We start from the raw sequence: 25,277 nt of genomic DNA, 5'->3' as shown, positions 1-25,277 counted from the left end.
CTGAGCACAAAAGTGTCACCCACCCACTTTCTTTTGCAGCAAATCAGAAGAAAGTTGGCTCAATGATAGAAGTCTCAAAAAGGCCTTAAAGGAGCTTGTTTGATGAGATAATGGATGAATTGAGGTGCTGGAACAAGACCCTGAATAGGATAAATATGGATTATTTTGAGCTTTGAATCAAACAAAGCTACTCTAGTAGCGTCCAAGAATAAAAGGATAGTGCAATCCAGATTAAACACCACAATTTGATTTTAAGACTTGATTTCCTGATCGATTAAAACACTTTCCACCCCATCTCACTCAATGACTAATACCCTTTTTGCACAGAATATGAAAGTCACAGCAGCATTTTCTTTGTACCTGGGGCCATCAGTGCCATCGTAGGCTCCAACGGTGACGTTACGGAAGAGCTTCCTCTTGGCTTTCTCGCTGCGCGTCTCTGCAAGGAAGGCACATGCAGGCAAAACATATGTCCAATTCAAACATTCAGCTACCGCCATGACACCTTCTCTGTCTTTGTGCTGAAGTGTTGTGTCGTCAGCAGTCAAATGCATTTACACCCTGTTTTTGTCTCCTCAGCGTGGCATATGGTTTGCTTCTTGTGTGAGCAGCTGTGAAAATAGAAGACAAGTGAATAACTCTGCTGCACATGCATGTAGCACTGGTCGTTACCGAAAGCACCAACTACTGAACATGAGTGTGACATGTGGGTGTTACAACAGTTTAAAAGATAATTCCAGCCTAAGGAAATATGCAACCCGTTTTCTAGCTTGTCCCTTCACTAATCCATGTACTATATGTGCGTGTGTGTTTATTAACCCTCCTTTTGACATACTTAACATGAATGAGTAATCGTCTTCTCCCATCAGGCACAGCACTGCTGTATGTTAGCTTTACAATCAGTCTCCAGAACATTCAATTTGGTGCTTATCTCACCTGGTCGATTGTCTTTGCTGGGAGCTGGTACCTCTTGCACACAGTCCGAAGGAAACCAGCCAGTGCGTCCTTTCACTGTTCCCTCCCAGTATCCACCCTCTCCTACACTTAACACTGAAACAGACAAAAGGACAGAAATATTTTACATTTTTGTTGTGATGAACTGGGATGCTGATCCTTCTCATTTCACTTTTTTCGGCAAACCTCTTTCCTTCTCATCTACATCTCCTCTAAACAACAGCCTAAATTTTTATTCAGTAAACTATATCGCAGCAGCATGACTAGAAATTTATATAACAAAGAATTACTCAAATATTGCCCTGCTAAACAATAACATGACACGATTCCACTGGTTACTTCTACTCAGAAGAGTAGAAATTGTTCAGCATGTGAAAATTCTGAGCTTTTCTCACCTTTGACTTTGTCCCCCTTGTTCAGCGAGAGCTCTCGGTCTCCACTGGCAGAGTGGGCACGAGTGGCCACGTACACTCGTCCTGGAACTGCGCTGTACATGCGCTTCATCTGACCCCCACCGCCACCCGCCGAGGTCGCACTGCAGAAAGACAAGCGCAGTGAGTGCATTAGAAAACCAAGAGATAAGACTGAGTGGCACACTGTGGAAAAACAAATGAGACAACATACAGCCTGTCAGGCCACATCAGAGACAGCTGAGTCATGCTAATCTGTCATACCAACAGTAAGATTTTATTCTGTGCTGGTGTATTTACACAACAGCGTCTAGTATTTAGCATGACAGGTGCATACTGTAGAAACTCCTTCCCTTCATTTTGCACAAAACTAATGATATTAGTTATATATATAGTTTGTCTAACATTTAACTTCATAAATTTCTGTCACTATATTTCAGAATTTGACACATCACATGCATCAAATACTATTATTTTTTTCTTATCACCAGGGATTTATTCTTTCATTTTTGTCCAGTGGTTGAGTCACTGCTTTGACCCGATCAACATTTCTGATGTTGGAAGGGTAGAATAGAATGAATGGTTAAGCACATCTAATAATTATCCATCCATCCTTCCATCCGTCCATCCTCTTCCACTTATCCAATTCAGGGTCATGCTGGAGCCTATCTCAGATACCTTAGGATGAGAGGCAGGGTACAGCCTGGATAGGTCACCAGTCTGGCAGGGCTCATTATAACACCAGTTTATGATATTGGTCAGTACTAGTCAGTTACCAGCAAAATACATTCAGTTCTAATGGTGCTGCTGCACTTATTTTTAGTTCTAACACACAAATCAAACAAGAGTACAAACCTCCGCCAAGACAGCTCACTCTCTGGGCAGTATTCACTTTTAAGGGAATGGTATTATATTTTGTATCTATTCATTTCATTTTTTAAACAAACTTTAAGTAGTTTTTAGTGCAATAAAAATCAAAAGGACACTTTGTATTATACTAAAGTATGTCTGTGTAGGTTCTCAGTGATTCAGGTCATAGTAGAAATAATTCTAACTAACTTGGGAGCTCATTGTCTTTCTCTTGACAGTACCTTCTTTAAAGATATGACACATTTTGAGGTCAACTTGAAATAATGTGAAGTGTAAATATGAAATCAGAGGTCAAATGAAACATGAAATTTGGATGTACACTTATTATATTTTTTTAGAGATTAGAGATAGATATTTAGAATCCCCATATAACAGGATCCTTTCCTAAATGTTGTTGGTAGAAACAAAGGCAGTAGAATTTGAAGCACAGTTTTAAAGATAAAAAACATTTTATGAAACTTTGACCTTACTTGACCTGAAGGAAGAGGTCAGAAGTTTGAAGCAAAGTGATATTTAGAATCCCTATTTGTCTATGTTGTCAATACAAATGAAAGCAAGACACATAATTTATAATAGCTCTGTATAGCATTATTATCACTTTGATCTTCAGATCAATTTATTGACCTTGAAAGAGAGGTCGGAGGTCAAATGTAACATGATATTTTAAATCTTTATATGTTACTTTTGGTATGTTGACAATACACATTTATTATATTAGAATGATAGTTTCTAAGTTTTAAGCCTTTTTATCCGCTTTGTTTTCTACCTTGAAGACTTTGGTGGATGTAAGCCAAATTATAATTAATTGTAATGGGACCCCACTCTACATCCCTACAAAGTTTTATCATAAGTCATGCAAAATGTTTCGCTTTATTGTGTTTACAGACAAAAAGAAATGACACGCACGCAATGCTACCAAAGCCACAACCTCTTTAGTGGAGGTAAATATAGACAATAGTAAATATGCACATCGTGAGATTGTTAGTTTCTTATATAGTTGCTAACCATAACTTAAAGAACTTGTGTGCTTAACTAAGTCTTTTTTACATTTTTAAACCTTCTTTTTTAAGGTAAAGTGAATGTATCCTAAATTTCTTTTGTTTACACAAAAACGCCGATTTATACCACATATAAACAAATGTGACCTTCTTGCAATTGCAAATAGTAAAAGGTATGCATCTGAGACATAAATAGTAATTTCTTTGCATGCAGCTAAAGATAATTGGAGATGACTGACTTCCTACTGTTGGATGGCCTGAAAGGACCTAGTCAGATTAAGATCCCAGCAGGCTTCTTTACCCCTGTCTGCCTCGTGGCTGCCTGTGCCTCTCCTCTGTGTCACTTTGGCCTCCTCTCCCTCTGGAGGGCGAACGGGTACGAGTTCTGGGGCTGCTGGAGCTTCTCATACCCACTGAGGCCCTGCGATGACCCTGCAAAAAACAGCCCCGCGGAGAACGTCAGTATTGATCATTTCAGATGATGAGAAATCATCAAGCGAGCTACTATTACAAAAGATCAAAACATGGACATCCACCTAATGCTGGACAGTACCTGTCCTGGGTTGGGATTGGTCGCAGCCTTGTTGGGCAGGGCCAGAGGGTCAGACTGGGTCATGGTGTTATCACTATTAGCACGCAGTAGGGGGTGGGAATGAAGCAAAGGGAGGGGCAGTGTGTGGGAACTTTCTTTTCGCTTTGGAACAAACTTTGGTGACTCTAAAAACGGCACTAAAGACATAACATGATGCAGAGGTTTGGTGTGACGGTACAGGTGAATATGTGAGGTGTGACAGGATGAAAGGGAGGGAGAAAACAGGTACATTGTTAGGATTATATATTTGGGAAAGAGCAAGGCAGACAGGTGTTGGGAAGTGACGTTTGAAAGTCCCTGCAGAAGAAACAGTTGCCAGGGAATCTTACCTATATCAGAGTCTTTGTGGTTTTTGATGATTTCCCCGAGTTCAAAATGACCAGACAAAACAGCTAGCTGCAAACAACGAAGACAAACTGAAATATTATTTGTTCCAGCAGGTCAAAGCTACTCTACAAATGCAATTTCACTCTGCAGACAGAATAATAAAAAAGCAAAACATGTTCCTCAAAACTCTGGATTATTTTTTAAAACATTTACCTGAAACGGGGTCTGACCATGCTTGTTCTTCGCCTCCTTATTCGCCCCCCTGTACAGAAGAACACGGACGCAGCTTTCCTGGTGATTCAGAGAGGAAAAGGAATCGGTTAACATCTGTAGAAGATATAACAGCAAACATTATGGTAATAATAGTTTAATAAGGGATCTTTTTGCCATACTTGCCTTGTTGTACAGGGCAGAAATGTGAAGCGCAGTGTTCCCTGAGGCATTTTGAGAAGTGGTGTCTGCCCCATAAAACAGCAGATGCTCCAAGTGTTGTGCAAAGCCATTCTGGCAAGCCTTTTAATGTCAAGAGTATGATAGAAATATCCCCAATATTATAAAGTATAGAAGGACACAAGTTGGACTAAAGAGAATGGTTTCAAACGGGATAAGGAGAAGATGGTGTAAGAGAATAGGGAAGAAAATGAAAGACATTGAAAAAAGAGATACGAAAAATAGGGGAAGGGGAAATCTGTCACACAGTAGTCTAACAGAAAACAAAGAGGTGAGAGCAAATTACAATTCACCACAGTGGAAAAGAAAGGGAACAAAAGCCATTAAAACGACAGAAATGAGCCTTCAGCAGCCTGAGAGGTTCCCTCATATTTTTCTGCAGGGATTAAAATATCACAAGATACGTACAAAGTAAAGAAAACACAGAGCACGGCAAAACCAAAATAAAATACCATGACAACCGGCTTGCAGTGCAAACACAAATTTCCCAGAATGTCACAGAGACATAATGTAGGCAATGCACACATATCTACGCTGAGAGAAAGAGCTAAGATACAATGCTCTTTCTGCACTGGACTCATCTCAAGATGAGCGAGACGTGAACGGGTTCGAGGAAACAGTGTGGTCACCTCATTCCCTTTTGGTTTATTTACGTAATAGTCACAGCATGGCTTTCTGTTAGGGATGAAGGGATGGTGGGATGAAGGGTACCTTATGTATTTCTTCCATTCCAAACTCCTCTTCATCCCTGTGCTATGGAGAGAGAGAAGGAGGGGAGGAAGGAGAGAGAATGGAGAGACGAGTGAGGAAGGCAAGGAGGAGAGAGGTGTGAGAAAAGGCTGAGAGACACTGAAGGTGATGGTAGATCACATCAGTCACATAAATAAGAAAGGGAAATGTTGGTGCATTGCTTAAGTTAACATGAAGGAGACAGAAACCAGACGGGATTTAACTATGATGAAACAGACATGATGAAAACTGTGAATCGTGGGAATCTGCAAAGAGGCGCACAGGGTGATTGATTTGCATTTGTAGCTGATTAAAAATCTAAGCTTACCTGATGGGATTCGTCCCAGCCGTTCTCGTCCCTTGTGCCCAGCTTTGCCCTGTAATAGAGCAAGGTCTCACAGCAGGAAGTTTCACCCCCTGTCAGCACAGTGTGGTACAGCGGGGTCAGGCCACAGCGGTCTTTGGAGTCTGGAGATGCTCCGAGGGACAAGAGAGCCTGGCAAGTTGACACACAGAGGGCAAAGAACAAGGATTATTTTAACCAAGTGTGTGTGAATGTGTAGAGTAGTAAAATATAACAAAGGCTTAATAGATTTTCTTCACAGCGATTATTAAATCAAATACTAAAACAATGCAACAGGAATATGAAATGTTACAGATAGTTCTTATATAAGTACATCACATGTACCATAAGTGCATGTGGTACAAAGTTATTGTGATGAGTGGGGGTGGGGTGTATATGTATGTGCGTGTGTGTATGGTGGAGGTGGTGTTGTCTATATAATAATAATTTTAAAAAAGGAGAAGAGAAAGAAATGTTATCACAATTACACACATTACAAAGCATTCGGTGTGTGACTAAACCCGCAGCTGAGGCAATTCTCAGAACTACAAAAGAGGAAAATTCTCGTAGTTTATTCAAAGAAAAGGAACAGCGCTCACAAGTGTACACTAACCAATAAGAACGCGAGAGACATAAAGCCAAGAGAAAACCACTTAGAAATTATTATCATATGACCCACCTCTGTAATTATCTTCAAAGGTAACAGCCTGTTTCCATGGGGCATTTATGCTATTTTGCTTTTATCCTTTAATTAGAATCATTATTCCGTTTTAATTTATTTTGTCCACACCGCCCGCTCTACTTGAGTGTGTTTGTACTCTGCATGCGTGTGACTCTAACTTTTTTAGCCCTTACCAGCAGCCCAGCGTGATTGTGAGCCCTAACAGCTTTGTGCAGGGCCGTCATGCCGTCTCTGCTTCTGAAGTCCAAGTGAGCGCCGCCCTGAACCAGGACCCTGATGCCCTCCACCGACAGGCCAGACTGCATGGCCACAGTGAGGGGGGTTTCTGACCCACAGAGAAGGTGAGAATGAAAGTTCACCCTCGTATGCTCTTGATATTGCTAAATATTACTGGCAAAGAATAAAGGTAAAACTCACCTCCGGTGTCAGGGTCGTGAAAGTTCGGATCAAGACCTTTATCGAGGACTTTTCCCATTTTGTCTATTGCTCCGGTCTGAATGTAATCCAGAAATTTCTTCAGACTGGCCTGAGTGTAGGGAAAGATGTTGCTGAATGCAATTAAGCACAACAAAGTTCAAAAAACACACAAAAAAAAAGAAATACCTTTGTGCTGAGTTTAGCGAGAGCCTTTTCATCCAGATTGGTCTGTTTATAGACTCTGGTTTTGTACCTAAACTGAAGACCGGAAAACATAGCACACATGAAAATGAGGATGATGGTACTTAGCTGTTCAGTTTCTTGGTGACAGCCTACACTGGAGGATATAACAAAATGATTACAATTTGTGCTGTGAAACCGTAGTTCAGAGAAAGCACCATTATTCTTGTCAGATGTTGCTGAACTCTCGCTGTTTCCAGAGATCTGTTCTCCCACTCGGAGTCGCTAGAATGACTCCATAATTGGCTTCTTTAAAATATTTGTGTCAGATTTGTTTCTACGTTTTGGGAAAAGGCTAAAAATGGTTAACTCTTCAGCCTCACAATGTAATAAGTTGGATTTGATGTTTCAATTATGATAATTTAAGCGCAAGCAAAGTGATGCAAATGAGCGGCTTGCGCGCACAGCTTTAGAAAGGATCTAGGGAAGGGCTCTATTAAGTTAGATTAATGATTAATGAGGGCTTTTTTTCCACAATGCGTTGGTTAAGGTTTGATTAATGACATTTAAAATAATAATACTATTAATGCAGTTTTCTTTAAATCACACTGACAAGATTAATTTATCATATAAGGTGATTTACATCTCAGGAACTGACAGATTGCACATTAGTCCCTCATTACACTGATTATATGCCCCACTGCGTTATTCTAAGACTGGTTTCTCACAGAGTAAAAGGGTCTGAACGCACTGCAAACTGCTCATTTTAAAATATTTTTTCTATTGTTTTCCACTGATGTTCTTGTGTTGAGGCAGCAGAGTGTTAATGTGTCGTATTCTTAATGTCTCTATTTTGGAAGGAATAAAGATCAGAAGGGGAAAAAACATCAGCCTAAAATTTGTTCTTGAACAGATGAGACTAATGAGTGTACTGTGTTTGGCTGGTTTTGCTGTTTTTACTTGGAAACCACCTGACTGGGTGTGTAGTCCTCACACCAAATCAGTTAACAGCTGAGGAGCTTTGAGGTAAGAAATTTCTGTCTAGCAGCTCAGAGCTGAGCTGCACCTCGCACTATGCCCCAGAAAACCAAGTAAAGATGGGTTTAGCAGCCACAATACAAAAGCAATCAGCCCTAAAAGTCTCAGTAAAACAACTGCAGCAGTACAACAGGAGCTAACAGGTAGATGTACTTAGTGGAACAAATGCGTTTTTTTAACTGATACTTATAATACATTCTGTTTGTTTCTACTTCCTTTAATATGACTTCCCTTACCATGACTCTAACTGACTCTGTCTTTACTTTAGTGTCAAAAACGCCTAAACTCTATGCAGTCTGCTGTGGGGTGTGTGGAGAGTGCAGTTACAAGGCCTCATCAGTATGCAGACAGGACCCCATCTCAAACGTTTCGAGAAATATAAACATTCTAATTTGAAGCTAAACTTTTGAGCTAAAGAAGATGCTCTTTCCAGCCCCGCCCAACTCAGCAGCACATACAGGAGCTGAGCCACCAGAGGGCACTGTGAGATAATTGTATTACAGCAGGAAACCTCAGATTCATGCTGTCTCACAACCCACTTACCAAAAAGCCAGGCAATACAATGTAATTAGCAGGTTACATAATATACGTAATGCATTTAAATCCATCCAGTTTTGTAAGGATTTCATTTACGCAGTCCACTCACTCTGTGATGCAGGGGGATTCTAATAAACACAATGCAATTTGGAGTTGCCTGCAATTAGAGACTTTCTTTACTCAGTTATGAGAAAAAAAAGTTTCAGAGTATCATACAGGATACTCTGAAACTTTCATTTCTCTACAGAAAGTACAAATCATTAAAAACATATCTGTATTTACGTTTGCTTTTTTGATCACTAATTTTTAGCAAGATTATTCAAAACCCATAAAAGAATCTATACAACACCACTGTAGAGTAATAATAAGTGCACTTAGGTCACAACTTCTGTAAGTTTAGCAGGAATTAGGGGAATCTGATATTTGATTACTTCCAGCTGAAGAACTACAAATACATCATCACGGTTCTGAGAAATGAAATTGTTTGCAGTACAACAATATTTATACAAAAATCAATCAATATTAGATTTGACATCATTTTACATCATTTTAAGAAAGAGAGAAACAAGTGATGCTCTAAGGGGGGCTTACACTGGGTCACAGCTCCCTTTCCTACCTCCAGGTACGGCACCCCTTTCTCGAAGGACTGTGAGTAGTCTCTCAGGGGTCTCTCCTCCTCCAGGAACTTGGCGTCCCGTCCCTCTCCAGCTGGCTGGAAGAGGCCATAGTTGTAGACGTCCCATAGGGACTCACTGAGGGAGCAGATGATCTGCTGCTTAGCGTTCCACACTGTGCAGTCCTGATCAAACTGGAGACATCTCTGTCAGACAATGGACAGGACAGGGGCGGGGTTAGAGGGCGATAGTACACCTGTACTAAGGTTGAAACAGTGGTTAAAAATATACAGGTTTTACAGCTGTTGTAGTGTACCTCTGTCAAAACATTTTTAATGGATATTTTCAGTGCTTTGAGCACCAAGAACAACCTAGTGTTTCAAATCAGATGTTGATGAGCCCAGTTAGCTGTCTGTACGTTAGATAGCTTTACAGGATGCCCTTGTGGATCGCTAACTGCACTATAGTGCTGCAGTGTTTTTGTTTTTGGATTTAGGACAGGATCCCCTGAGTCTAGATGTGGATGGTGATGAAGACTGAGAGTGAGGTAGAGATGGAAACGAGGTAGGTTGCATGAATGAGAGTCTGAAAGGAAGAATGACAGAGCACTGAGATTTAAACCACGCAGAGCGGTGGCTGATTGACTCAAAGAAGGTAAATAAAAAGATGGCTGGACTAGTGTAATGATGTAAGTACTGAGAGCGTGGGAAAGTCATAACGATGTAAAGAACAGACTAGAAGCTGATCTTCCTTATTGAACTTATACATAAGTTTTATCTCCAGTCAGCACTCGTTACAGCCAAGATATGCAGAAGAGCATGTCTGAATGCACACCCCATCAAACTTTCCAACAGAAGACTGGAAAAGCATTTCCTTGTTTAATGAGTCCCATCAGTCCTGTCTTGTATTAACTGTTAAGGTAATGGTGTGGAGAATATTTTCTCAGAGCACTTTGGCCCCCTTAGTAACAACCGAGCATTATTTAAACACCGCAGCCTGTCTGCAGTCCTTTTATGACCACAGTCTACCTAGTCTCCGATGGCTGTTTCCAGCAGGACAACACGTATCTTGAACTACTTTCTTCAACATGACCCTGAGTTCACTCACTGTATTCAAATTGCCTTCAAAGTCATGGGTGTGAAGCTGACAAATCTGCAGCAGCTGTGTGGCGCTATCATGTCAATATGGAGATCTAGATCTCTGATGAATGTTTTAACCACTTTGTTGAATCTGAGCCAGGAAGAATTAAGGCAGTTCTGAAGGCTAAAAGGAGTTTGTGCATGATGAATGTATATGAGTGTGACGTGCAAAATATGAATGCATTACTTTTAATGAATCACCTGCCACATTCATGAATTATAAGATGACTCATTCTGTCCTTTTAGTCTGTGGTATCAGGTTATTTGGATCTATTTCACTTTCATTTTATACCCTATTTTTTGATTTTCTCTGCTAATAAAGAAGTAAAACTCACATGCATAGATAAATATTTTGCTATTTCCTCCTTGTCCAGTTTACTCCATTATCCAGAAGAGTAGGAGCAAACTTTGTGGATACACCCAAAGGCTACAATTACAAAACACCTCGGATGTATTGTGTGTGTGTGTGTGTGTGGATTTCCTAACATGATTTCACTGTGATTGTTGCATTGTCCATTTCCTCATATTCTCCCATTTCTGTGCAGTTCCACAGGAAAGACATCTTTCTGGACCTGGAGCTCGAGCTGATTGGAAGCTTGAACAGCAGGAGAGCTGAGACGTGTGAGAGATGTATGTATCCATACTATTGTTCCATTTCAGAGGGCTGTGAGTAAAACTGCACAGCTCAGCACACTTCCATGTCCCTTCTGCCCCCCTCGAGCCCGCACTCTGTTTGATAGTGTAGCAAACTCTATTGGCATGGCAACCAGTTCATTAGTGGAGGCAGGCACCCGTTGCCGTAGCAATGTCTTGGTGGTCCCTGGGAGGTTAACCACATGATAGGGATGAGCATGACTGTGTGTATGTGCATGCATATAAGTGAGCTATAAACTGTCTGTGTGTGTCTTCTTATTGGAGTGCACTTGTGCAGTGTAGTGGTTTTTCTTGTGTGTGTGTGTGTGTGTGTGTGTGTGTGTGTGTGTGTGTGTGTGTGTGTGTGTGTGTGTAACAGAGATAGAGTGGCTAATCCCTCTGAGTGAGGTCTAATGTAATGTATACTGTATATAACAGTGCTGCTTCTCTCCTCATCGTTTCTTCTTTAATGCAGTTTTCCTGAGATGTTTCTGGCAGTTTTTATTATTTAGATCTTCAGTGTGCACTATTACAGCACATATTTTCCTCTCTTTTCATCCTTTCCCCCCCTTTCTTCAGTCTGTCTAAGTAGCTCCTAATATTCAGCCCCTCTCTTTATCCCTTTTTAATTCTGTTCAATAATACTTCAGCTTCCGGGTTTGCAGTGCCGAGTGTTTGTCAGTGATGTGTGGATCTCGGTACGCTGCCTGTGGCTGATGGAAACCTGAGAACAGAGACGCCTTCCACATATTTCTTCCCTTCGACAGTCACTCACTTCCTCAGCTCTCCCAAAACTCATTAAAAACCTATTAAATAATTAGCAATTACTGTTGTATTGAGGGCAGATTAGCTGACATGTAGAACAGTCGGCATGTTCAGGGAGTTGAAAATGGAGAAAGGAGGATGGGGGAGGGGTTACAGTGGGGCACCCATTCTCACCTGGATATGGTGCGTGTGGGCTGGCCAATTCTCGCCTGCTGCCACCGTAAGGCTGAGAGCTGCTTCAAAGTGTGAAATGAGACTAACTTCAGTTTTGGAAGCTAATTATGACCACCTGACCCAAGGCAGATGCTTGCATGGTGTTGTTGACTGAATATGTTTTCCCTTGCAGGGTGCTCAGCACAAGCTGAGCTCTGTGTGAGTTCCTACTTCCCTTTGGGACTCATCTCTGAGCCCGCGGGATAACTGGAATGGAAAAGCCTTGAAATTAGAAATGTGCTTCTACAGTTGTGCACACTGTTTGACTTATATAAAAAAAATTGTATGCTTCAAGCCACCCATGCAGTGTTTTCTGTGAATAATTTGAAACAGACATAGAATCAGCAACGCATCAGTATTATTTGACGTGTTTTAACTCAAAGGATGGAAAACGGCTGGATTTTAGAAGAGAAGCGAGAAGGGAGGGAAGCAAATCAAAAGACAGGAAGAAAACTGAAAAGCTTCTGAGTTTTAGGGGAGGTAATAGCGAAGGAGGTGACCAAAGCCCAGTGTTCAGCTCTCATTAAATGGCTGTTGTCCTTTTCTTTTTTTTAATAGTCACAAATGTAAAAAATACATTTTTGGAGCTTTTTGTCTGCAGTTGGTCATAACATCAGAATCAGAAATAGCAACATTAACTAAATGTATACCTGCCTTAATGGTTTAAATAGCCTGAGATATTATTTTTGAAATTCTGTTTGTCACATTAAAGCTCTCTGTCTCTGAGGCAGTAATACCAGGGAGACTTGGCTTGAACTACTTCCTCATTTGGAAAGACCTCCAGTGCAGTGTGAGGGAGACTTCTTTCTTTTTCTTTTTTCTTTGACAGGGAGAACTAAACTTTTAAACTGTTTGATTTGGACTGGTTTTGACAAGTTTTTTTCTTCAAAAAATTCTGCTTCAGCTACTTTATTCACTTTTAAATGATCAGTCAAGAAGCTCCAGGGACGGCTGTGCGGGCCTCAGCCTTTCATGAATTTCACACACACGTTACGAGCAGTGTCTTTGATGCACCTACTGTTTGTTTGATGTCGGGGATTCCAATGCGGAACACCATCATGGTCAAGTAAGTGTCCTCCAGTGGAGCCACTGTGGTCATGCTGCGCTCCATGAAGGCTCGTTTCTTTGCTGCCATGAAATACTGCTGCTTATTGGCAGCTTGATGATGTAGCGGGGCTATATTGGGCATGTAAGGGATCCCCCTGTTGCCGTGATTGCCCGGCCTCAGCGGCCGATCTACTCTCTGTCGACCGACCACAATGGCTGCTGGTTTCACCACCTCACCGCCTTTCCCTTCCCAGGATTGTCGTCCTCCTGTCATCTCCTTTTCCTCCAGATACTCTAGTCGTCCATTCTCCATGTCACGTTCACCTTCTTCTTTTCTGTTTTCTCTTCCCTGCTCCTCTTCCTCCTCCTCATCCTCCCCATCTTTGTCATCCTGACTGGGATAAAAGTGCTCATTATTTCCCAGCATCCTTTGCTGTGCAGAGGTCACTGCAGAGAGGGCTGAGTGATCTAGCTGTCATGGAGACAAAACATGGCTATCCCATGAGACTGGCTTCATCCTTAGAAACATGCTGTAGGGGAAAAAGGCAGAAAAGGGAGTAAATGTCGGTCATTTGACTCGTATCTTTGCTTTGATTGAGAGAGTGAACTTAGTAATGCTGGAATATGAGTAATTCAAGTACATAAAAGACACGTGCAGTAATAGAAAATCTAGCCACTGGCAATGCTAATAAGTCCACATGTGTGAAATAGCACAGAGCTGGTCCACATTTTCCATTTAGCCACTGGGAATGCGTCTGGGAATAGCAGACTTATGAAAGACAGGCTAAATATAAACTCTGTGAATTTGCATCACAGGTTTTCTGCAGGAGGGAGTGAGTTGGAGATGCGATCTAGCATCACACGAGGTCAAGATCATTGGTATTTTGTGACAATGGAGGAGACCTATGTTTGAGGCACAGCCCAGGGCTAACAGCTAAATGTGCGCTTCTTAAAGGAAAATTCCACCCTTGCACTCTGTTACTGTTAAATACAATTTAACTCGTTGACCTTGCCCTATCCCTCATCCTTGACAGCCTGTTTTCATTCCCAAGCTGGTGGCATTTCCAAATTTCACACGAGGTCTCCTGTGCCATGAAGTAACAGGTTTAGGAAACAAGGTGGCAGGTGTCTTATCTGGATGCTTATAAAGAGCCCCTTGGTGTCTGTGCTAAATCACGGGGTAAACATCATTTTCTTAACTTTTCCTAATCGTAACCCTTAGTGCAGGATTTGACACCCTTGGATGCAAACGTGTTGACCTCCAGCATGTCTGCATGGTTCACCAACAGGATATGAAGGATAGGATGGCTGGCAGTATACTCCAGATTAGAAATGGTGTTTTTTTAATAAGCATGAATCTGCACAACATCCAACATATTCTCATTGGACAGCTTTTAAGCTTTGCTAATCAGGCCATTATCAGACCGTGAGGGCTTGTTACAGGAATTGGGTTGTTTTCTCTTAATAGCTGTCTACGCCAGATTGAAGGGGGCTTAGGGTTTTACACAGCAAAGGTTTGTAAATAACTCAGTGAATCAGCAGCTTCTGGAAAGTCACATCTGAGTGTACTGACTGGATTTGCAGTTGTTGACATAGTTTTAAGAAAATGCCCAAATTATATTTACTTTTCCAGCTGAAAGAAAAAGTCATGCTCCTTCATTAAAATAAAGGAAGCGTTGTGGAGGAAGGGTTTTCTGGTCTAGTGAACTTTCAGTTTAATTATTTGTATACTGTACATATTCAATTCATTTGAATTCAATTTTATTTATACAGCGCCAAATTACAACCACAGTCACCTCAAGGTGCTTTATATTGTAAGGTAGACCCTACAATAATACATAGAGAGAAAAACCCAACAATCATATGTGCCCCTATGAGCAAGCACTGGCGACAGTGGGAAGGAAAAACTGCAATATGGCATTACACCTCACAACTTTACACAGTACGGTAAAGAAGAGTTGGAGAATTGTATTCTTTCTTAAGAAAGCACTTCTTGACACTTTGAGGAGAAGCAAAATTTCAACAGGAACAAAGGAGGGAGAAGCCACCGTCTTCCTTCATGAGTGCAGACATAAAGTCTAGGAAGAGTACCTTTCTCTCTGATCACTAACAGCTGTTTTAAAAAAAAAACGTGACTTAGGGTGGATTTTTGCTTTAAGCTTGTTCCATTGCATCTTCATGCTTCAGATTTGGCATACTGGTGCCTCCGTATGTTTTGTTCTGGTTTTTCTGTGGTGAAGTCTGGCTACAGGGCTTTGCCATCATGCAGATCTGGACCATTGCCAACAGCCGCCTTAATGATGGGGAGTGATGCAGGGAATCTCCCACTGTTTCATTTGCAGAGTGGTGCTCTGAATATCTTATGAGCTGAGTCTGACATGGATGGGAATCAGAATGCACAGATGGACAGATGGAGCACAACGCGAATCAGGACACAGAGCTAACGTCAATCAATCACAAATTACCAACATGCAGATAATTCAATCGGTTATTAATAGATTATGTAGAAAACGTGCTGATGAGGGTTAACGGGGCATTAAGTGATCTAGGACTTTTGACTTATCAACCTCTATTGGGGACCAAGGACATCGACAGGTGTCTGGCACAGCTTACAGTGGCCTGCAATGGACATAAACAATAATGCAGAGATGAAGAAGCCAGCCAAGAGCCGGACACCCAACAGGAATATTGATGAAGAGCATACTCACTTTTAAAACACTCTAACATGGATGCTGCTTTTGTAATTCCTGATTGTTACACAGTTTGAAGTGTTTATGTTTTTGCGCTGTTTTGAACATTTTTGAAAAAACCACAGATGTCTCCAGTCACAGGCAGGTGACAGAAGAAAAATCCCTAAGGTGTTGCATGTTGATGGTTGGTTATAGGCAGGTGTTATGTACCATTTTGGATAAGAATTCAGGTTTTATTCTCTGTTGGATTGGATTTATATAGCGCTTTTCAAGGCACCCAAAGCGCTTTACAATGCCACTATTCATTCACTCTCGCGTTCACACACTGGTGGAGGCAGCTACGGTTGTAGCCACAGCTGCCCTGGGGCAGACTGACAGAAGCGAGGCTGCCATATCGCGCCATCGGCCCTATATAAAAGGTAGATGTAGCTTTCAAATCTAAAAAGTAAAGTCAGTGGGGATGTCTGCTTTCTTTCTAATAGTGTGCAGGGAATGGCTCCTGGTTGGAATTCTATGGAGAAGAGGACCCTGGGCTCCCTTTACTATGACCACAATAATCACTTTCCTCATTTATGTTCTCAGTCTCTAGTTACAACACATAAAGCTAATTCCGTACATGTTTGCTCCCATTAGTGTTCAGAAAAACAAAGTATATTTTAGACTGACAAATTGCAAATGAGCATGCAGCGTCTCTCTATTTCACAGTTTGGCACATCATGAGGTCTAGTTAAAAAAAAACTGAGATGGTGTCAAAGCTAAAGGTCCTTGAGAGGCATGCAGACTACTGGGTTGCTAGTTTCAATTTTTAATATAATTTTTGGGCTTTTTAGCCTTCATTTACACAGGATGACAGATAGAAAAGCTGAGAGTAAAACATACAGCAAAGAGTTTTGTGTCTCATTCAGGCTTCTAAAATAGCCTTACGGTAAATGGTTTGCCTGCTAAATATATATAACGGAATGCATGGCCATCTCTTATATACAGTCTATAGGTTTGAGACAACCGTTTTGTCTTAAAAAAATTTTCCCAATTTTGATATGTTTATCTTTACAAGTTGGCGTTCCACAGTTCAGAAAAAAAGTCATAAAAATAAAGTTTTATACCTCCTTTATTTGAAGCGCCTCCACATGTATGAGGACCCTAACCCCTGGATTGGTGATGACTGAACACAGATTAAGTTTGGTTTGGGATTAGAGAAATCGCTGTCTAAAACAAGTGTGTATACCAAGACCTTTCAAAATATTACAAGAGTGAGTTATGGAGAGAGATTGGCTCAGAAACAGGTTTTTTTTTTCCATATAACAATGAAAAGTGACCACACTTTACACCGTTGCACTATGTGTGTGTGATTGTTTCATTCTGTGGAAGAATACAGATATTATTTGATGGATGCTTGCAAACAATCGGTTTTTAAGTGTCTATAGTGTTTGAAAGACGGAGTGGATATATGAGAAATGGTCATCTCACTGGCCAAAAGAAAGTCTGCTGGTTGAGCATTTCTGAGCGAAAGCATAGCGCAGAGGGAAGCAGAGTGACCGTGGTCAATTCCCACAGACTCTCAGAGAGTGACAGGGTGGGTCCTTTAAGTGCAAATCCAATGTCTGTCAGAACAAGTAAATGAAGGAAGACTGGAGGACAAAACCAAAGGATGGGTTTAGAGAAAAAAATGTAGGAACTTTGATGAATCTGGGAAAACAAATAAGCACCAAAAGCAATAACAACAAGGGCTCTGGAGAAAGTGGCTCAGTGCCTATCAAGAAGCAAAAGAGCTCTGCTACTGAATTATCAGTTACCTGAATCATTCAGGGCATATTTAACCACCTCTGGTCATATGTGTGATTTACATGTGGCATCACATTTTAGGCTGAAAGCGTCTCTGATCAAAAGCTGACAAAGAGCAGCGTGTTAACACTTGCAAGGTTTTAAAGATTAACACTATCATCCAAATAAATGAGGGCATAGAGGAGGCTGATTTATGAACAAAGTCTCATCAAATATTGAACAACACAATGCAAGATAAAGGAAGGAGGAGGACAGGCTGAGAGCAGGCAGGAGTCAACTACATGTTTGTAACTGGGATGTAAAAGCGAAAGGGGAATACACAAGGGGGAGAGACAGAGAGAGCTGCAGTTTGCATAAAGCAGAGTAATCAGATTGGGAGAGAAAAGGGAGGCGGGATGGGGAGGGAGGGAAAAAAAGATGGTGAAAAAGGCGTGAGTGCGAAAGCCAAACACACACACAGTACTGTTAGGCTAAAAATGGGAAACGATGAGCATTATGTAAAATGGATTAATAATATAACTGTGAAAACTAATCACAAGTCCGAAAACTCTCCTCTTAGCCGTCATGGATGTCAGACTTGTCTCATCTTTGCGTCTTTGCCTTCTCCATCGTGTCACTCAACTCCTACACTCCTGCAACAACAATAGCTCAGTCAGTCTGCTTCTGCCGGCTGTTTCGCTCTCCTGTCTCTGTTGCTGGCCATCATCTCACATCTCGTCTTGACTTTTCTTCCTCTTGGGAGAAAAGCGGTGTAATAAGGAAATGAATTTCACCCCTCTGACAGAACAGTCTTTTTGTGCAAAACTCACAGTTCTCATTTCAGCCACTTACTTGAATTGTTCTTCAATATGACTGTTTTTTTCTCTTCGTCCATAATTTGTTCCGTTACCTATTTTGCTTGTAATTTCAGGAAGGAATTTAGATTTAATTTGGGTGGACTGTGGGGTAAGATGAGCCAGTGAGGAAGCCGATCCATCATCCGAGCAGCCATACATACTTTTTTCTCCATTTGACACTTAATTTAGTTTAAGTTCTTCTTTTTCATCTTGATGCATTTTCATAAAAGGAGAAACCTTAACAATGAACTAGGCTGTAGTCATTTTTATAAGAAACTTCTCAAAGCTTTTCTTGGCATTACAGCTGCAGAACTGTGCAAATGCCTTTGAGCCAACTCTCATCATTTTGCCATGAAAATGGAAAATAGGTGCAATGATTTATTGACATTGAGCAAAACAAAAAGGTATCTACAATTCTAATGAGCATGAAAGTCAATATTTGGTAGGATCATCTTTATTCTTCAACATAGCCTGAACTCTCTTAGGCAGTTTTCTTAAAATTTCTTAAAGTAGTCTTCAGGAATAGCCCCTGAAAGAGATTCAAATATGTGGGTGTCAGTCAGTCCAGCTTGGCCTGGCTCCAGCTTGTACAGAATGCTGCAGCTCGCCTTTTGACTCGTGTGAAGAAACACCAACATATTACTCCAGTGCTTGCTTCCCTTCATTGGCTTCCAGTGTGTTTTAGAATTAAATTCAAAATCGTACTTTTGACTTATTAAGTGCTAATTGGCCAGGCACCGGACTATTTGTCTGACCTATTGCAGCTTTATACGCCCTCTAGAGCCCTTCGATCAAGTGATCACCTGCTCCTTACCTTACATAAGTCTAGGATGGTTCATAGAGGAGATCGGGCTTTTGCGGCTGTGGCACCAAAAATGTGGAATGATCTACCTCTCCACATTAGAAAGGCCCCAACTGTTACTCTTTTTAAATTGCATCTTAAAATATATTTTTTTTACTCTGGCTTTCAAAACTGTAAAACTGTATGAGAGTTACCAATTCTTTTATCCTAATTTTCTTTTAATTTTCTTACCTGTCGTTGTTGTCAATGTCATTGTTTAACTGTTACTTTGTACAGCACTTTGGTCAGCTCCCTGTTGTTATTAAACGTGCTTTATAAATAAATAAATGAAATGAAATTAATTATCTTTGGCATTTTTCTTAGATTCATCTAAAGAAATGGGAACAAATGATGTGTTTTGCAACAAGCTGCTGGTAACAAAGCGTCTAAAGATTCAATTTAAAATAGTTTTCTTGGTAAGTTCTCTGTTATGTGTGGATACAACACTGGTTATTGCCTTGATTAAGGTGCCTTTTTTATGCTTGAATGATTCACAAGTCCTGAGAACGTGTTAAGAAACAAAAAAACATTCCTTGGAAAATGGTTTAGGTACGAGGAGAGGACAGAAAGTGAGTGAAAAAGCAGCCAATGCCCAAAGACAAACTTTGAATGACCTTCAGAAAGCCTGAAGAGCTAGTGCTCGAGACCACTTTAAAGGGGCAAAGTCTGGATCTAACTGCAAATATGAACATGTATGGCGAATTAGGCAGTAAGTATTCCCACCTAGATGTTGGCGTATTTACCTTTGGTCTCATTTGAAAACAACATTTTTAAATGATTACTCTTTCAGGAAGCTAAAGGGAAAGTGCTAGTTGCCCTGCTGCAGTACTAAGTTAGCATCCAAAGAGAGTCGCATTAAACAGCCCAGAACTGTTGTCTCAGTCTGACGGTGAGAGTAAACTGTGCTGAGACGTGCTTATGATGAGCAAACAGCTACGTGAAAACTGTGAACCTATCCATTAGTATCTAAACATACAGAATATTATGTAATGCTAAGCTAGGTCTTCGTAGAAATATTTTATCAGTGTCATGCAATCCTACAATTGCTATAAATCATGATCTCCAGACAAACATTTAACATGCATGCAAGGTAAGAGCAGAAACGAAACACAGCTTAAGATTTCAGAAGTTGGTGAGTCTCTCTGCCCTTGGGACATCAGCACTGCAGCATGATGATTAGACCCTATGAGAAGAGTATTTCCATAATCCTGGTCGGATGTGGGTCCAAAGACAGTAATGAAAGGTAGTAATGAAGAATCAGGAACTGATTAATCATGATAATGATGACAGAGACGGATGCCCTCCTTAGACCCCTAGAGGGCAAAAATGGATGGATGGAGAGGTTTACAGAAAAAGTTAATGGCTAACAGTCATCCCTATTTATATCCGTCTCTTCTATGATATTCTTGTACATTTTGCTATTTGGCAAAGTTGTAGTAATAACCTATTAATACCAAAACACCATGCATGTTTGGGTGAATAAGTCAGAGTCACGTTTTTGGCAACACCAGTTATAAAGGCTGCAGGAATCATGTTTGATCTGCCCAAAATTTGTCATCCCCACTGTAGTTTATTAGATTATGCTACATCACTTTTTAAAAGATCTTCCTGTAAATGTCTTATCCGTGCATGTTGCAGTTTTTCTCCTGTTTTGGCCACAGAAAGCACATCCCCAGCACACTACACTGGAAAGACCTTATGGCCAGTCGTTTCAGCTCATTTTCATATTTCGTTTTTGTCAATCTCTCTCTCTTTCTCTCTCTTTTTCTCTCAGTCTTTCCCTATGTAGGACAGTGCATGTGTATAGATATATTTTCAGTGTATCGGTCCCCGGAAAGTAGAATTGGAGATCATCCAAGGAACAGATTGTCCCACTTTTACGTCCTGAAAAAGTGGAGCGGCCAAGTTCTGTCCTCTATATCCCTCTCTTTGACTGGGTCTCCACCCTACAGCCTTTTTCATACGACCAATGACGAAGAACCGTCAAGAACACGCCGGGCCTCCTCCAGTGTAAAATGGACAGAATGAGCCACTAACATGGAGAGGAGAGGGCAGTTAGGTTTATATGAATGGTCTGACGTATGAGTTTACGGGGGAAGGGCTAAGCTGAGATCTACCCTGCATCATCATCAGCTCTCATTAAGGCTGGACAGCATAATTAAAAGATCCTGTGAGTTTTCGTGTTTACATTCTCCAAAGCAAAAGTTTAAAAAGATCCACAGAGGAATTTATTCGCTTCATTTACCCTTGCAGTGACGAGGCTTGGCATTTTCAGACTGTAATTAAATCCGTGCCTCATAAAATCCGGCGAAATGCGAGTGTTTAATCGACAATCCTAGCATACTGGATTCATTTTAAAGACGGGTAACAATGCCAGCAGTAGATACATCCTCTGTGCACCCAGAGACTGGCAATTCCCGCAGCGAGGATGGAGGTGGGGGATGGTGGTGGTGGGGGGGTGATCCTATCAAACACAAACAGATGCGTTTAAATCAGCTGCTTATCTCATGCTGATCAAACAAAAAAAAAAAACGATAATACTGCTATTGGGTGATTAAATGGATGATTAAAATAATTACCCCCCAGCTCTCCATTTCACATAAAACATCCTTCTTCTTTCATCTGCAGGCCAAAAACCTCACCAAGGACTGCCCTTCTTGTTTCTCTTCGCAGAAAGGGGCCACAGTTGTGCCCCCCATAAGTTACTTGCAGCTCACCTGATGTTTCGAGCACAGTCGATAGTTCTTTAAGGAGCAGTCAAACACATCTGTGCTGGAAAAGTGTCCAGAGGAAAGCAGCGTTAAGCGCCAGACCAGTCAGCCCAAGCCTGGCTGGCGGTCTTGTGTAGATCAAAGTGGGCTATCTTTCCCCTCAGACTGGATATAATTGGGTCAGGTGGAGCGTGCACTGAGGGCCTCGCTTGGGCTAAACTTGGTTGGTTGGGCCGGGAGACCTCAATGCAGCACAGATTTAGGAGTGAACATCCCCCGTGCTATTTCTGAGACTTCTCTCTAACTATAAACATTAATCTGATAGCACGGCTTATGTTGTGTTGTTGCCCACGCAACAAAGCAACAAGAAAAAAGGAAATCTAAATCAGGGTTCTTCAGCTTCTCCTTTTTTTGGCCCATGACCTTGTTTTCATAAGTTATGGTTAAGTTTGTGTGATAACAGCAGAGTTTTTGTATATTTTAAGATCTTTTGACTCTGAATATAATATTAAAATGCTCCTCCATCTGAAGACAGAGGACCCTCCCTAACTTAAAATCTGCACTTTCACGCTTCATGTAACATTACACCAGCATATTCTGCATGCAGTTTTGCTATTAAACACCCTAATCGAGGTCCATGTGCATGTGTCCTGTAGCAGCGCTGAATCCAAGCTTGTTTTGTGCAACCGGTGTGTGCTAGTGGATTGAACCCAGTGTCTTCACCAGCTTGACTGCTTCACCTAACTGCATTAAACTGTGGTGCAGTGCTGACACGTACAGTACCAAACATCATACAGCAGTCGTGTTTTTTCAACAGTACCCTCTGTTGTCTGCTAAAACACGAGCTTCCCTTTCACTCGCTGCAAACGGAGTTACAAAAAGCTCATTAAAATGTCAAGAAAGCAGAGACTTCAGAGGCGACTGTACAGCAGGTTTCCTTCTGTTTCTCAACAACAAAAGAAGGAGCAGGAAGAGCAACAGCGAAGAAGTCAAAACATTTCCAACCAGGATAGGCGTCCTTGCGTTCAGCAAGCTTTTCAAGGAAACCCTTTTCTTTCTATACTAATGGCAGAGCTCCTGCCTTAAAGCATTAAATGCAATGAAAAGCATGCCACAAGCAAACTAGTCAGACATACGGACATGAGTGCAGGTTTTGCGGCTTTGGGGTGGATTTTATGGCCACAAATTAAGTGTCCGCTAGTGACAGTTTTACTTACCTTGCACGTCCAGCGACTTAAAGATAACGCTGAGAGACAAAAATCAACAAGGTACTAATAAATGCTGTTAGACATGGCTGACAAAGTGAGAACCATGTCAGTGGCTGTCAGGACCCATTAAAGTTTATCCACCTTCCATGTAACAGAGCATAATTCATGCTACAGTCTGGAGAAGCCTTCATTAATAACTTTGCAATTTCACTTTATTCTCCGAGTTCTCCGAGTCAAGAACTTTGTAATAAATCTTAATCTGAAACCAGGAACAGTTAAGCTAAAAGAGAAACACGATCTCTAACATTTATCCCTGCATAGTAGCAAATGGGAACGTCACTTCTTATTTTCTTTTCCAAACTAAGGTTAGATGTTGGACAATAAATACATGTTTTTTTTTCTTTTTGCACCTGTTCTTCAGTGTGACAAGATGTGCACCACCTCATTACAGCTCTGAAGTGAGCCAGAAGGGCCTGGAAAAAAAGCAACTGAAGGAAACAGTGAGGTTAATGAGCTGAAACAATTATACTAAGACCTAAAGGTGTGCGATCACCCACTTGCGCTGGAGCTCTGTCACCTTATGATGTATTACTTCTGTTTTTATGTAATAAAGAAGATTGAACTCTCACTTGGTTTCTGCAACAACAGCTGCCAAGAACACAGAAGTGTGTTCCTCCTTTTTTTAAGATGCTTGTAATCAGGGCATCTGAAATGCAGCTGCTACTCTCTGAGACGTCTTCGTTAAACAACTGCGACTTAATGGTTCAATCATTAATTTGAAGTTGCGTTCAGAAACGGTAAAGCTCAAGGTGTTTGAGTTTCTGTTGCAGTTTGCTGGCATCTATTTTCATGGCTTACGGCAACTCTCCAGATCTTTCCCCTTGGGGAAATCTCCCTGTATGTAATAATGAAAAGCCTGCAGAGTCAGGGGAAACAACTCGTCTCTCCTGTTTCTTCTTAATGAGCACAGCAATGAGACTCTATCGACTCCACAAATAACAATTAGAAGTGCATTAAAAAATTGCTTTTCAAGGTTATTTGATGACAACTAAATGTTAAGCAGAGAGTGAGCCAGGCCAGTTTTTTTGTTTGTTTGTTTGTTTTTCAACCAAATTTTCAGATCAGATTCCCCTGATATACATGGCACTTAATATTTGTGTGTACGTGTAAAATATGCGCAAGTTTATTTTGCTTATGTATTGGTTTTTCATAGCTCCATACCCCTGTGGGACTGATTTACAGGGTATTTTTTTCAGGGTTTGCATTTCTGCTTCATATATATACAGTAGAAGCTTGTTGCTAATGGAGCCTAGCTGTATTCTTCCACAGCAGTAAGCTGTCACTGGAAATAGTCGCTCAGAACGTCTGTTTTTTTGTCCTACACTTGCTCCATACCAAACCCTGGGGAATTGCAGGGCTGTATAGCATTGTCACATCTGCTACACTGACCAGGCTGCTAATGGACTCCCGCTCTTCCCGATTGAGGAGGACAGGGCAGGAAAGAACACCAGGAGACGAGACAGGATGAATCGGAAAACTTGATTTCTGAGACGCTCATCTCCGCTGACACATCGAGCCGTTTGGCTTGTCCAGCGTATTTCATCTTCCACTCAATTGCTTCATAATCACATTCTCTTTTGGCGTTACTCACATATTATGTATAATCGCTCAGTCCCTTACTGGCATTGATAGTGTCGCCCAGCTTCCTTTTGTTCCATTATGATCAATTGTTCTGTGTTTTGAGGAGGCCATTAATCTTCCATTGCCCACTCCGCTCCAAATTGCCCTCTTTGTTTATTTTCTCCTTCTCCCAAATGAATTCCCCTCAGTGTAATTCTGCAATAGAAAAAAGTATGCTTTTAAAGCCAGCGTTGCTTGTTGTGCATTAGACAGTCGGGCCAGTCTTAGGAGGTTGTGCGAAGTCAATTAAGTGGTATCTATAGGATGAAAGGGCACAGAGTTGGAATGCATCACTGTTGCATAGCTCTAGCTAATACTCTGGTGCACTTTTTTCACCCAAGCCTGAACCAAATGAGGCGTTTAGGTGTATGTGTGTGTGGCTGCATGCGCATGGCAATCGGTTCTCTAGGGTCCTTAGAGGGTTTCCACCTTTCCACCAGCTGACACCAAAAATACTGCGAGCAGGCAACGATTTTGACAAGTCACAGCTAAACAAGTGTGTGAAATGTGGGTGTTGATGAGCTCCCGTTTGATTCTGCTCACCTTTCCATTTCAGCGCCTTTTTCTTTCTGAACTCATCCCAGCAGAAGT

The 25,277-nt window shown here is 41.2% G+C and overlaps 1 protein-coding gene across 1 annotated transcript in view; it reads right to left on the bottom strand.

Annotated features, from left to right (window-relative positions):
- LOC101482638 (SH3 and multiple ankyrin repeat domains protein 1) overlaps positions 1–25,277 on the bottom strand; it is a 44,940-nt gene that overhangs the window by 17,893 nt on the left and 1,770 nt on the right. Inside the window, exons 2-16 of the mRNA XM_076887858.1 lie at positions 12,910–13,468; positions 9,144–9,347; positions 6,959–7,030; positions 6,773–6,881; positions 6,529–6,680; positions 5,659–5,826; positions 5,313–5,354; positions 4,548–4,664; positions 4,365–4,442; positions 4,154–4,220; positions 3,786–3,961; positions 3,534–3,664; positions 1,350–1,489; positions 937–1,050; positions 361–439 (exon numbers count right to left, since the gene is read on the bottom strand). Coding sequence (XP_076743973.1) covers positions 361–439; positions 937–1,050; positions 1,350–1,489; positions 3,534–3,664; positions 3,786–3,961; positions 4,154–4,220; positions 4,365–4,442; positions 4,548–4,664; positions 5,313–5,354; positions 5,659–5,826; positions 6,529–6,680; positions 6,773–6,881; positions 6,959–7,030; positions 9,144–9,347; positions 12,910–13,365 — 2,105 coding nt within the window. The 5' untranslated portion in view covers positions 13,366–13,468. The remainder of the gene's footprint in view (positions 1–360; positions 440–936; positions 1,051–1,349; positions 1,490–3,533; positions 3,665–3,785; positions 3,962–4,153; positions 4,221–4,364; positions 4,443–4,547; positions 4,665–5,312; positions 5,355–5,658; positions 5,827–6,528; positions 6,681–6,772; positions 6,882–6,958; positions 7,031–9,143; positions 9,348–12,909; positions 13,469–25,277) is intronic.

This window comes from Maylandia zebra, linkage group LG8 (assembly GCF_041146795.1).
Source record: "Maylandia zebra isolate NMK-2024a linkage group LG8, Mzebra_GT3a, whole genome shotgun sequence".
Taxonomy (NCBI): Eukaryota; Metazoa; Chordata; class Actinopteri; order Cichliformes; family Cichlidae; genus Maylandia; species Maylandia zebra.
The sequence above is the reverse complement of the archived record's forward strand: the minus strand, read 5'-3'. Positions and strand labels throughout refer to the sequence as shown.